The sequence below is a fragment of the Emydura macquarii genome, unplaced genomic scaffold (genome assembly GCF_026122565.2).
Source record: "Emydura macquarii macquarii isolate MOO-44397 ecotype Brisbane River unplaced genomic scaffold, CSIRO-AGI_Emac_v2 contig_1170, whole genome shotgun sequence".
In the NCBI taxonomy this organism is placed as follows: Eukaryota; Metazoa; Chordata; order Testudines; family Chelidae; genus Emydura; species Emydura macquarii.
In genome coordinates this window covers 791,674-804,602 of record NW_027131307.1, presented here as the reverse complement: position 1 = coordinate 804,602, position 12,929 = coordinate 791,674, and the positions used below count along the sequence as shown (strand labels likewise).

Below are 12,929 nucleotides of genomic sequence, written 5' to 3'. Positions count from 1 at the left end.
AGAGGTTTAATTTATCTCACTTGGTGCCACTTGCACTGTTCATATAAATATCATCCATACAAATATCTACAAATCTGGTGCAAAACACATGAGTAAAAGAGTGTCTGTTAAACACCCAGAATTAAACTGCTCAGATCAGTTTGCGTGAGAGAGAAGGAAGCCCCGCGATGGAGTCAGCAGCAGACCAATAAGTGGCCCTTACACTCTCTGGCTGTGTCTCCACTACAAACGCTACAGTGGCACAGCTGCCCTAGTGTTGCCAGTTACTACAGCAAGGCAAGTTCCGTCACTGTAGTTAACTCCCCTCAAGAGGTGGTTGCAGGGTCAATGGGAGAATTCTTGCATCTACCACGGGAGTTAGGGCAACCCAAATGTCACACAGGGCATGACATTTTTCCTAGCCCTAAGCAATGTAGCTTGGCTGAGCTAAGTTTTGGGTACAGACCAGCCTCTGACAGCCAGCTGGGAAACCCTAGTAACTGCTGAGTGGGTGAGAAGCACCAGGTAATGGGTCAAATCCCTTGAGGTTTTCTACTCCAGCAGGAGTAAAGGGCTAATGCAAAGTTTAAAGAGAGCTTCAAGTCCAGCCTTAATACAATGTGGAGGGTGGACCTTGAACGGGACACATCTTGCTGGGAAAGTCCAAGGACAGCTTAGCCCAGCAAGTCAACTCAGGCTTTGCCTGTCCCTCACCTCACCCGAATCTTGGTGAGGTTCACAAGCAGTTTGGCTCATTCATTCTTTCCCCTCTTCACTTTGCTGGCCTGTTGCAGCCCTCTCTAGTGTCTGTCACTCTGCCACTGAGGCTTGGGCTACACTTGACAGCCAGGTTGACACAGCTACATCAGTCAGGGCTGTAAAAAGACACACCTAACTCCCTCTGTCAGCACAGCATTGTCTGGTGTTCCTATGCCAACCGGAAACCCCTTCCACTGGCATAGGTTGTGCCCATACAGCCATTGCAATGTAGCTATGCCAGTGTCATCTCCGCAGTGCAGATGTACCGACTCTTGGACCCACTCTGCTCTGTAAAATGGGGATAACCATGCTCAGCCACATTCAGTAACACGCTGTAGGGTCTCCGGGTGTCATCTGTTCTCGAGTGGCTGAAGCGATGCAGGGCAAGAAGAACCACTGTTCAAAGACAGGCTTCTTTGCTTAGCTCAAGTGAGAGACGTGCAAATACCCCCACAGCCAACCCCAGCTGGGACAGAATCCTCCCAGCAAATGATTTACCCAAGTAATTACCACTCTGCTCCACAGTGCTATGATCACATTGTATCACAAGTTCTAAGCATGAAATACAACGACCGTGAAAGGGCAACTTCTCTGCTCCTCTTTCTCCTGATGCAACATTTCCAAAGAGCCCCAGCCCCTTCAACCACCTGCAAACTTTCCTTAAAATCTTTGGTATAAATTGTCAATTTCTGGAGCAACTGCCATCGCCCCGTAGGGAGCCCAACCGCTGAAAACACTTATCCATTGATGATCTTCTGACTGATGTACCCAGGCATTGTGTAGAGTAAAAGGACCAGGAAGATGGTCACCACAGCAATAATGACCAAAGCAATGATGTACTTCTTGTACCGCTTCCAGATAAAAAAGATGAAGGTTTTCATGGGATTTACAAACCAGTTGAAAGATGTTTTTGGCCGGCTAGGACAGAGAAAGGAAAAGGCTGTTGAGCTCAGACAAGGCAAAGCAAAGTCCAGTTCAGTGCCCTGGAAATCTACAATGTACTGTTAGGTGCTACTACTCACAGGCTGCGAATAACCAGGTGCCAGAGGAGTGCAGATCAGTCTGTATTCTTGAGCCCCCCCAACTCTAGTTGATGCCTGTGCCCACAATGCCTTCCTTCGAAACAGGACCCCATTCCCTGCACTCTTTTCACTGTCAGCACAAGCTGGGGGCTTCATAGGAAAAAGACATAGCTGATTCTTGCACAGACACTAGCCCACGGGTAATCAATAGCCGGCTGTGGGCCAAATCCGGACTGCCAGATGCTTTTGAACAGACCCCAGAATATTTTTATTTACTTATTATTATCATTAGTGTTATTTTTGTATTTTCTTCTCTGGAGTCTGGACCTTGATCAGAAATTTGAGCCTTGGCAAAAAACAACAGGGTGCCCCTGAACTAGCCCAGGCTTCTAAAAGGCCCCCACTTGGCAGATGACAACCAGGGCACTGCCTGGGCCGAGGGAGGGATTTTGCATCTCCCCCTCTCTTTCCCTCTGCTGATGCATGCTGAACACACAGCCGCAGGCTACTGCAAACAACAGGCAGGGCCTGCAGAGCGGTGGAGGATGACTGCACTAGGAGCTGAGCCATGAGGGCAGACTGTCCACCATTTCTGCACCAATTTAACTAGCTCACTAAAGCCAATGTTGTTACTTCAGGGCACCCTCCTGGTGCAGGCCAACTACAGTGAGCCTCAAGCCCCAGCCTATAGCTTGTTTCAGTAAATATTTCAGAACAACTTCGCACCAGGGACTCCGCCCACAGCCTGAGCCCCAGGAGTCCCCAACAGCTCTATGCCTCTGGATTCTGGTCTTGGTTCCGTGAAGCCTGAAAGCTCCTTGCACAGGCAGAGCCCTGCTGAGGGCAGGCCTGGCACCAGTCCCAGCCCCAGCCTTTCTGCACGGCACATGGAGACTCACTTGGGCTTCTCCAGCGGTTCTGGCTCTTTTCGGCCCAGGCCAACGGGGCTCTTCTCAGCCTCCTCCATGGTCAGCAGCTGGAACTCAGCTTCCACTTTACCCTGTAGGGAAACACATTTGAGACCCACTGGTGCCTTCAGGACGAACCTGGCTGGCACAATCTCATCTAGCGACGCAGGGCCAGGTTTTCGTGGGACTCAAGCACCAAACCTGCTCAGGCACTTGGAAAATCCCACTAGGCGCCTAACTACCTTTGAAAATCTCCCCTTCAGTGCCTTTCTGCCCTCGGTGTCCCTCTCCTGCCCAGAGTGCCCTCCTCCACACTCCTGACACTCCCTTCTCCCCAGTGCCACAAGCAGCTAGTCAATGACAGCATTCAAACCCATGCCTGCCACCCTCACCTCGACAGGCTGCCCTGCCCGGGCATCCACCTCCTCTAGGCGCAACCCAGTACTAGGACTCTGAGCACTGTGGCCAGGGGGACACGGGTTATTATTCAGGGCTGGTCCTGGTGCTTTCCAGACATATCCTCCTGAGTACGTACTCTACAAGAACTGGAAATGTCCACTCAAGGCAGCTCACAAGTGCTCAGAACAATTTCTGCCCTCTCCAGAGATCAGTCACAAAAGGCTTCCCGTTCCACTTGCCCAGCTGGAGAAAAGTATGCCTTTAACTGCTCAGAGGAATCTGTGCTATATCAAAATCCACTCTTCAGCAGCCCACTGGGCGGGAACATGACCGTCCTCCCATCACACTGCGCCCAAGCAATCGGGCCAGCCTGTATCCCACCACGGGGCTGCATCCCACTGGGGACATCAGTAGGTGGCTGCTGCACACAGCTGTGCACAGGGCATATTGCTGCCGTGCTTCCTCCGCTCCTGCCACCTGCTTTGGTTTTCTTTGTGCAGTGAGAAGGAGAACCTGGGGCAGGCGTCTCAGTAGCATGCCAGGCTGCAGCCCCCGCCCTCTCTCCCAGCCTCTTGTGGAGCTCCTGGCTGCACTTCTCTCCACACCTGCTGATTTTCACACACCGTGTCCATGGCCCCTCGGAGTCTCAGGACTCCTGGCCACCCTGCCCCCAGCACTGGCACTGGCCAAGACAGCCCCGTTTGCTGAGGAGCAGGAAGATGCCTGAGGGCCTTTCCCAAGCAGTCTGGTGAGGACATGTCTGCGCAGGGCTCTGCTGGCCTGCACCTCAGCTCCCTGCTCCCTGCTGTGCAGGCTGCTCTGCTCGGAGACCCCTCATTTTCTCCCAGGGACTTGTCCTGCTCCTGGTGAGTTTTTCGTTGACCCTTGTGTCTTTTGGCCCCTCTCCTCTGTGGACAAGAAGCCTTTCGGGGCACCTGCCCCTCTGACAGGGATCTAATAGGCCAAACCTAACTGCCAACGCTGGGAAACAAACCAGTCATTGCCACGGTCAGGGGACATTTCAGCTCCTAGCCACACCTCCTCCGTCAAAGCACAGGAGTCAGCTCGGTGCCTTCAGGAGAAATGCCTGCCAGCTCTCGGACCAAATCTCAGCGCTATGGCAGGTTCGTTAATGCCTATGATAAGGACGCGGGCTCCCAGGGAGACCCTGGGGCAGCCAACTCCCCTCCCTCCCCTGTGTTTGTTGATAGGATTCGCAGACCAGGCAGGAAGGGGTGAAATGTCTGTGAGGTCAAGGCAGCTGGAGCTCACTGGGCAGCCAGGCCTGACGTCTCTCTAGCCAGGCAGGAGCCAGCCTGGGGAGGAGGCTGCCCTGCTCTGGAAAAGGGCACTCAGAAGAAGGAGGTCACCATTTCTCCCCAGCCACACCCCATGTGACAACACCTTCACACCAGCCCTCTCCTCTCCTCCGCACAGCCAGGGAAGTCTCCGACAGACACTGCTGACCCGGGCAGACTGCTCAGCTCAGCCAGCAGCTACTGCACAGCGCACCAAGCTCTGGTTTGGTTCTGGAGCGCACAGAGCAGGTGATGAAGGTGCGAGGCTGACATCTGGCCACGTCCTACCCCGGCTAGCCTGTGCTAGGTGCTCTGTCTCGCCCACTGGTCCTGGGACACAGCCCCAAGCCCACTACAAAGCTTGTGCAGTGAGCAATGGCCTGGTAAGTTCTCAGCAGCAGGTCTCACCCTCCCCATAGCTCAGACAGGCAGGGCCTGAGCAGAGCCCTTCCTTACCGTCAGGATGTATGTGTTCCCACTGGGATCTGTAAACTCAACATCTTCCAGCTTAACCGACCTCTTCTTCTTCTTTTTCTTCTTCTTCTCTTTGGCCTCTCTCTCCTCTCGCTCCTCATCTTCCTGATCTTTCAGTTTGATGAAGGGCCACCAGCCTCTCATCCGCTTGTTCCGGAATATGGAGAAGCGGGGGGTGGCTTTTTCCTTGGCCATCTTAATGGTGCACTGCTCGGAGCCTCTGGCTGCCCGCACCATATCATTTAGCTTCAGTTCAATGGACCCTTCAAACAGAGGCAGGAAGTGAGAACTTCAGGGTTGATCATTTATGTAAATGCAAGTGAAACATTAGGGCCAGCATCAACATGCTGTTTGGTCTACACCCATCTCAATCCCCAGAGAATCCCACCACAATCAGTGATTTTTGTCTGTAGCTCTCAAAGCAAAGATCCATCAATAGCATTATCGTCACTTTGGGGATGGAGAAACTGAGAATGAGAGAGAGAGAGAAAGAGACTTGCCTCACATGTGGAGTTGGTGGCAGAGCCTGGAACAGGTACCAGATCTCCTGATACCCACTCTTCTGGTCTAGCCATTGACCACACTGTCTCCTATAGAGTCACCCCTGAACAGTGCCACATTATGCCACTCACAGGACCTTTGGGTCTAAATCTACTCTCTTCCCACGCCCCAGCTTGTTCCTCATGTTTACTACAGAATTATAAAATCTTGAGACGGGTGCGAGAACGCTTTGTTCAGGCTATAGCCACAACGCTGTCCCCACGGCCAGCTCCTTCATCCTGTTATGTTCAGTTTCCCTCACTTTGTGTCTTTGTCACAAATGTAAGCAGCTCATGTCCCAGAGGCACCACAATGTTATGGAAAGTGGGTCTAACCTTTTCTTCTTGCCATCAGTAGTTGGCACTGCTGAATAGGTTTGCTATATATACCTTTTGAATTGATTTGCAATGGGTTAATGAATAAAAGGAGCTTTTGTAACAGTTCAAGTTGTTCCGTACAGCTGGTTGAAACACAGGATTTCCAGCTAACAGGAAATCTCACTTTTAGAAATTTGGTTTTGTTCCAAATCGTAATGAATCCAAATTTTTAGAAATTTTCTGAAAACCAGAAATGCCAAATAAAAATTGTTTCAGAAATATTGATGCATTTTGTTTCCAAACAAACCCTGCTCTCAGGACTCTGACAGCAGGTGAGTACAACTAACTTTCTTAGAGAGACAAGGTGGGGGAGGTCAGATCTTTCATTGGACCAACTTCTGCTGGTGAAAGAGACAAGCTTGTCTCTCCAATATCCTGGGACAAACACTGCTACAGCAACTGGCATTCTTATCAGTTTCTCCGCTGCTGTGAGCAGAAGCTCGGCTACCACAAGAAAACAGGGTTCCTTACCAGTAACTGTTGTTCTTCGAGATGTGTTGCTCATATCCATTCCAATATAGGTGTGTGCGCCCCGTGCACTGTCTCCCAGAACTTTTTTGCCCTTAGCAAGCCCTGTAGGGTTGGCTTAGGCGCCCCTTGGAGTACCGCGCTCATGCAGCGATACATAGGGCGCCGCCGACCCTGCGGGCCCTCAGTCCCTTCTTTCTGCCGACTCCGACAGCGGGGATGGAGGGTGGGTGTGGAATGGATATGAGCAACACACCGTGAAGAACAACAGTTACTGGTAAGTAACCCTGTTTTCTATCTTCGAGTGATTGCTCATATCCATTCCAATATAGGTGATTAAATAGCCATACCTTGGAGGAGGGTAGGAGTCAGTGTCTAGCCGCTCTCGCCAGCATGGCTCTGCTGAAGCTCGCATCCTCTCTCGCCTGCTGCACGATGGTGTAGTGGGACGTGAAGGCGTGGACCAACGACCAGGTCGCTGCTCTGCAGATGTCCTGCAGGGGCACTCTCTCCAGGAACGCCGCAGATGAGGCCTGGGCTCTGGTTGAGTGCACTGTCACAGCTCCTGGAAGCGGCACCTTCGCCTGCTCGTAACAGGTCCTGATGCAGGCGGTGATCCAGGTGGAGATGCGCCGGGTGGAGACAGATGAGCCCTTCATCCGGTCCGCCACTGCTACGAACATCTGCGATGACTTCTGGAACGGCCTGGTCCACTCGATGCAGTAGGCCAGGGCTCGTCTCACGTCCAGCGAGTGCCATCTCCGCTCCTCCTCTGAACCGTGCGGTTTAGGAAAGAACACAGGGAGGAAGATATACTGGTTATAGTGAAACTGAGACACCACCTTAGGCAGGAAGGCCGGGTGGGGTCTCAGCCACACCTTGTCTTTATAGAACAGTATAGGGGGCTCTGAGGTCAAGGCCCTTATCTCAGAGACCCTCCTAGCCAATGTAATGGCCACCAGGAAGGCTACCTTCCAGGAGAGGACAAGCAGCGGGCATGTAGCCATGGGCTCAAAGGGGGGTCCCGTCAGAGTGGCAAGGACCAGGTTCAAATCCCAGGGAGGCACTGGGTCATGGACCTGCGGATACAGGCTCTCTGCCCCTTTGAGGAACCTGAGAGACATAGGGTGCGAAAACAGCAACCTCCCCTCCAATGGCTGGTGGAAGGCAGAGATGGCCGCCAGGTGTACCCTCAGGGAGGCCAGGGTCAGGCCCTGCAGTTTCAGGTGGAGCAGGTACTCCAAGATCACCTGTATGGGTGAATGGCTTAGTGGGATACCTCAGGACTCTGCCCAACAGGTAAACCGCTTCCACTTGGCCCGGTACACCACCTGAGTGGAAGGTTTCCTGCTACCCAGCAGGACCTGTTGGACTTGCACCGAGCAAGCTCTCTCTCCCTCCGTTAGCTACAGAGTCTCCACGCTTTCAGGTGGAGGGAGTCCAGGTCCGGGTGCAACCCGGACGCCTTGGGAGCAGCATCGGCATGGCGATGGACAGGTCCAGCAGCATGCTGAACTAATGTTGTCTCATCCAGGCCAGGACGACCAGAATGATGTCCGCTTTGTCCCTCTTGATCTTCAAGAGGACTTTGGGCAGCAGTGGAATGGGGGGAAATGCATACATGAGGGTCCCCGTCCAATCTATAAGGAACGCGTTGGAAATGAAGCCCGGCTCATGACCCTGGAGTGAGCCGAACCTTGGGAACTTCCTGTTCCAGGACGACGCGAACAGGTCCAGTTGGGGAACACCCCACTTGCGGAAAATGGAAGTCACCACCTCTGGGTGCAGTGACCAGTCATGGCGGGGTAGAAACGACCTGCTGAGGCGGTTCGCCTCATCGTTCCTGAACCCCGGGAGATGAGAGGCAGATATGTAGAAGTCGTGCCTCACCGCAAGGTCCCAAAGGCAAATGGCCTCCTGGCAAAGGGCCGAGGAACGCACCCCCCTTGCCTGTTTATATAAAACATGGTCGCTGTGTTGTCCATCAGGACCTGTACCATCCTGCCCCTCAGGAATCTGAGGAACACTTTGCAGGCCAGACGGACTGCCCTGAGCTCCCGGACATTGATGTGGAGGCACTGTTCCTGTGCCGACCAGAGCCCCTGGGTGCTGAGGTTGCTGCTGATGTGGGCCCCCCAACCCACATCCGAGGCGTCCGTAATAAGAGTTATCGAGGGTGTCAGTTCTCTGAAGGGGACGCTCCTCATTACTTCCCCCTGGTCCCTCCACCAATCTAGGGAGGACAGTACCTGAGTGGGGACAGTGACCACTCTGCTCATTGAGTGCCTGGCTGGTGTGTATACCGAGGCTAACCAGCCCTGGAGAGGCCTGAGCTTGAGGCGAGCCAGCCTCACCACATACGTGCATGCCGCCATGTGTCCCAACAGCTACAGGCAGTGCCTGGCTGTCGTTGTGGGGGACCTGTGGAGATCGGCGATTATGGCGGCCATTGACTCGAAGCGAGGCTGTGGGAGGAAGGCTCTGGCCTGGATTGCATCCAGGGTGGCCCCGATGAAATCTATACGCTGCACCGGGGCGAGGGTGGACTTCTGCTCATTGATGAGCAGCCCCAGTCTGGTGCATGTTGTGCAGGTGAGTGCCAGGCTGTTCCTCACATAGGCCCTGGACCTGCCCCGGATCAGCCAGTCATACAGGTAGGGGAAGATCTGAACCCCTCTGCGGCGCAAATGGGCTGCCACCACTGCCATGCATTTTGTAAAGACCCTGGGGGCAGATGAAAGGCCAAAGGACAGGGCTGCGAACTGGTAGTGGCACTCAGCTACCACAAACCGGAGGAACCTTCTGTGACCTGGAAGGATAGTAATATGAAAATAAGCATCCTTTAGGTCGAGGGCAGCATACCAGTCCCCTGGATCTAGAGCAGGGATGATGAAGGCTAGGGAAACCATACAGAATCTAAGGCACCTGATGAACTTGTTCAGACGGTGGAGATCCAAAATGGGCCTCAGGCCCCCCTTTGCCTTAGGGATGAGGAAATAACGGGAGTAGAACCTCTTTCCTGAGGAGGAACCTCTTCCACCGCTCCAAGGAGGAGAAGAGAATTCACTTCCTGAATGAGGAGATGCTCGTGAGAGGGTTCCCTGAAGAGGGACGGGGTAGGGGGAGAGTCTGGGGGCAAGGCCGAGAGTTGCAGGGCATAACCTCTGCGCACTACGCTCAGTACCCAACGGTCGGAGGTAATGCTCTGCCACTCGGCGAAGTATGGCCTCAATCTGTACATAAAAGGAAAATTTTGATCCAGGGGAATGGGGGAGGTGCCACCCTTGTGCGCACCATCAAAATTGTTTTTTATTGTTTCCCTTAGAGGGCCATTGCTGGGGACCCGCCAAGGAGCCTTGGCGGTCCCAGCAGTTGGGTGCCCTATATCTGTCCCGACCCCTCCTGGGTTGAGCGGGTCGGGAAGGCAGTCTCGGTGCCTGCTGGGGCGGATGCTGGGGACGTGGCCATGCCTGACGCCTAGAGGCCTGCGGCGTATACAGCCCCAATGACTTCAGGGTGGCCCTGGAGTCCTTCAGGGCATGCAGTTTGTCATCTGTGCAGTCGGAAAAAAGGCCAGCACAGTCAAAGGGCAGGTCCTGGATTGCCTGCTGGACCTCTTGCGACAACCCTGAAAACTGGAGCCAGGAGCAGCGCCGCATAACAATGCCAGATGCCATTGCTCTCCCAGCAGCATCTGCAGTGTCACTGGTGGATTGGAAGGCCGCTCCCGCCACTGTCGCGCCCTCTTGGATGAGGGTGGCAAAGTCCACTGCACCTGGTCCTGAGACCACCCCTGCATGAATCTCTGGAGGGAGGACCAGAGATTCAAGTTTTAGCAGCCGAGGAGAGCCTGGTGATTGGCTATCCTCAGCTGCAGGGCACCCGTGGAATATACCTTCCTGCCGAACAGGTCAAGCTTTTTATTCTCCTTGTTCTTTGCGGTATTTGCTTGGGCCCCCTGTCTGTCTCGCTGGTTGGCAGCCTCCACAATCAGCGACCCCGGGGCAGGATGGTTGTAGAGGAATTCAAATCCCTCTGCCGGGACGTAATATTTTCGCTCAGCACCCTTGGATGTGGGGGCAACCAAGGCGGGGGTCTTCCAGAGGGCCTTAACCAGTTTCAGGACCCGCTCATGGACAGGGAGGGTGACCCTGGACAGCCCTGCCGATCCCAATACTCCGAAGAGGAGGTCCTCCTCCTCGGAGAGCTCTTTCAGCTTGAGGTTCAAATTGTCCTCCACCCTCTTAAGAAGCTCCTGATGAGCTTTAAAGTCAGGGAGCGGTACCCTCCTGTCCCTGGTGGCCGCATCGTTGCCCTCCAGCGCTGGATGAAGAGCGATGGTGCCAGCGGTGGCGAGTGTCCTCCAGCTGGCTACGAGACCAGGACCTCGAGCAGTGTCGGGCATGCCAAGTAGGTGGGCATGCTGGGCTGCGATCCAGGGATCTAGACCGGTGCCAAGAGGGCCGGGTCCCTTCAGGCACCAGGATCCTCACCGGACTACGCCCCGGGGACCGAGAGCAGCGTGAAGTGTGCCCACTGTCAGTAGGCGCCGGGATCTGCACTGGGCTCTGTGCCGGGGATCGGGACCGGTGCCGAGCGTGGTGTTGAACCTTGGTCGCAGAGGTGGGCGTCGGGGATTGGGAGCGGTACCAATTGCCCTGGGACTCCTGGGTCACCGGGATCCGCACCGGGCTGCTTGCCGGGGATCGAGACCGGTGCCGTGCCAGGCTATACTGTGCCTCGTCTGTGCCAGGCTATACTCTGGGGATCGGGACCGGCGCCGGGTGCCTCCAGTCTGCTTGGCTGCCAGGATCCGCGCCAGAGTGTGCACTCTGGATCGGGACCAGTGTCAAGATCCTGAAGATCGAGTCCTTTGTGAGGCGGAACGAGAACGGCATCGCCCCGCGCTGGAGCCTTGAGAAAGCCCTTGGTGCCGCGGTGTCGAGGAGCTCAAAGACCCAGTGTTGGAGCTGGGAGAGGAGCCCACACTCTCAACCCTCCTCAGCCATCTGGGGGGAGACTTGGACTCCTGTCTCCGCCACCCACCGGGGCCACCCAGCGCAGGTTTACCCCGATACACCGGTCCCCGCGCCCTCGGCCAAGGGGGGGACGGAGGCATGGGAGTGCCCATGAGGGCGCGTACCACCGCGAATGCCTCTGACGTCGACGGCCCCTGCAGGGGCACTCCCGCACCCCCAGGAGTTGAGGGAGGCTCCCTGCGAGGAGATGCCGGTGCCGGAGCACTCTCCACGGCACATGACTGGGGCATCTCCAGTGCAACCCCCAGCAGTACCGGTGGCGCAGGGGAGTCCATGTGAGCGGCACCTTGCCGCTTTTTCTTCTTCGGCACCGCCGACTGCTGCATCGACTGTCCCGGTGCCGGCGGTGCGCTGCGCACCGAGGATACGCTCAGTGCTGCGGGGGAGCGAGACAGTTCCAAGTCCGGCCAGAGCGTGGACTCCATGAGCATAGATCGTAGGTGTGCGTCCCGCTCCTTCTGCATTCAAGGCTTGAAAGCCTTGCAGATCCGGCACTTGTCCTTACGATGATGCTCCCCGAGGCAACAGAGGTAGCGGTCGTGGAGATCGCTGACCGGAAAGGCCTTGCTGCAGACGGCACAGGCCTTAAAACCGGTTGATCCGGGCATGGCTCAGCCCTAAGCCCCGAAGGGCAACTATCTTATCTCTGTGCTAACTACTTTCACTAATTACTATACTTAACTAACAACTTTAACTTTAACAACTACAAGAACAAAGGGGATTGCTACTTGCTGAAGAGCAAGGGGCAGACGTTCCAGCTACCGTCAACGGGCGGAAAGAAGGAACTGAGGGCCCACAGGGTCGGTGGTGCCCTACGTACCGCAGCATGAGCGCGGTACTCGAGAGGGCGCCTGAGCCGTCCCAACGGGGCTTGCTAAGGGCAAAAAAGTTCTGGGAGCCAGTGCACGGGGCGCGCACTCACCTACATTGGAATGGATATGAGCAATCACTCCAAGATAGAATGTTGATTTCATCGCCAGCACGGAGCCTGGAAGCTGGAGATCTCAGGCCTTCCAGGCCCCCTGCTTGGAAGCAAGAGCTGAGCTAGGGCTCTCATGGCTTTCAGGCTCCTGGCTCTATGGCAGGAGCTTAGAAGCCCTGGCTTGGCTGTGTGCCCTGGAGCCATAAACTCTGGAAGACAGGGGTTCCCTGGGCATGAGGCAGGCTACATGGTGGGGCTGCCTCAGGGCTGTGACCTGGAACCAGCTCCTTCACAGTCTGGCAAGGTGGCAGGTTTCCCAGGGAACACACGGAGAATTAGTTGAATCTGAGACGTGTCCACGAAACACTTCGGGTTCAATGAATTGGCATTTTCCAACAAAAGTCTGTTTCAACAGAAAATTCCGAACCATCTCTGTTATTATGCTTGCAATACAGTGCATCTGTATGATTATGTTCCCCTCAGCTGGCCTAGTTTTTCATTGTGGGGTTAAAAGTTTTGATAACTTAAGCATAACGGACATGAGAGAAGACTTGTCGGCAGTCTGCCACCATGGCATGTCAGTGCCATCAGCATCAGCAGCCACTCTCCCTGGTCTGCATGCCTCCCCCTTCAATCAAAGGCCAGGGTCAGGCTGACCCATTGACACCGCAGGAGGGCTCCCCGTCCCTGGATGGGGGAGCCTGGAGGCAGCATGACGGCGGTTATACAAGATCAGAGAGAAGG

General features: G+C 55.0%; 1 protein-coding gene across 1 annotated transcript in view; it reads right to left on the bottom strand.

Moving 5' to 3' along the window:
• The window catches only part of LOC137152316 (fer-1-like protein 4), a 100,861-nt gene continuing 87,932 nt past the window's right edge, over positions 1–12,929 (bottom strand). Inside the window, exons 43-45 of the mRNA XM_067546867.1 lie at positions 4,822–5,102; positions 2,660–2,760; positions 1–1,656 (exon numbers count right to left, since the gene is read on the bottom strand). Coding sequence (XP_067402968.1) covers positions 1,476–1,656; positions 2,660–2,760; positions 4,822–5,102 — 563 coding nt within the window. The 3' untranslated portion in view covers positions 1–1,475. The remainder of the gene's footprint in view (positions 1,657–2,659; positions 2,761–4,821; positions 5,103–12,929) is intronic.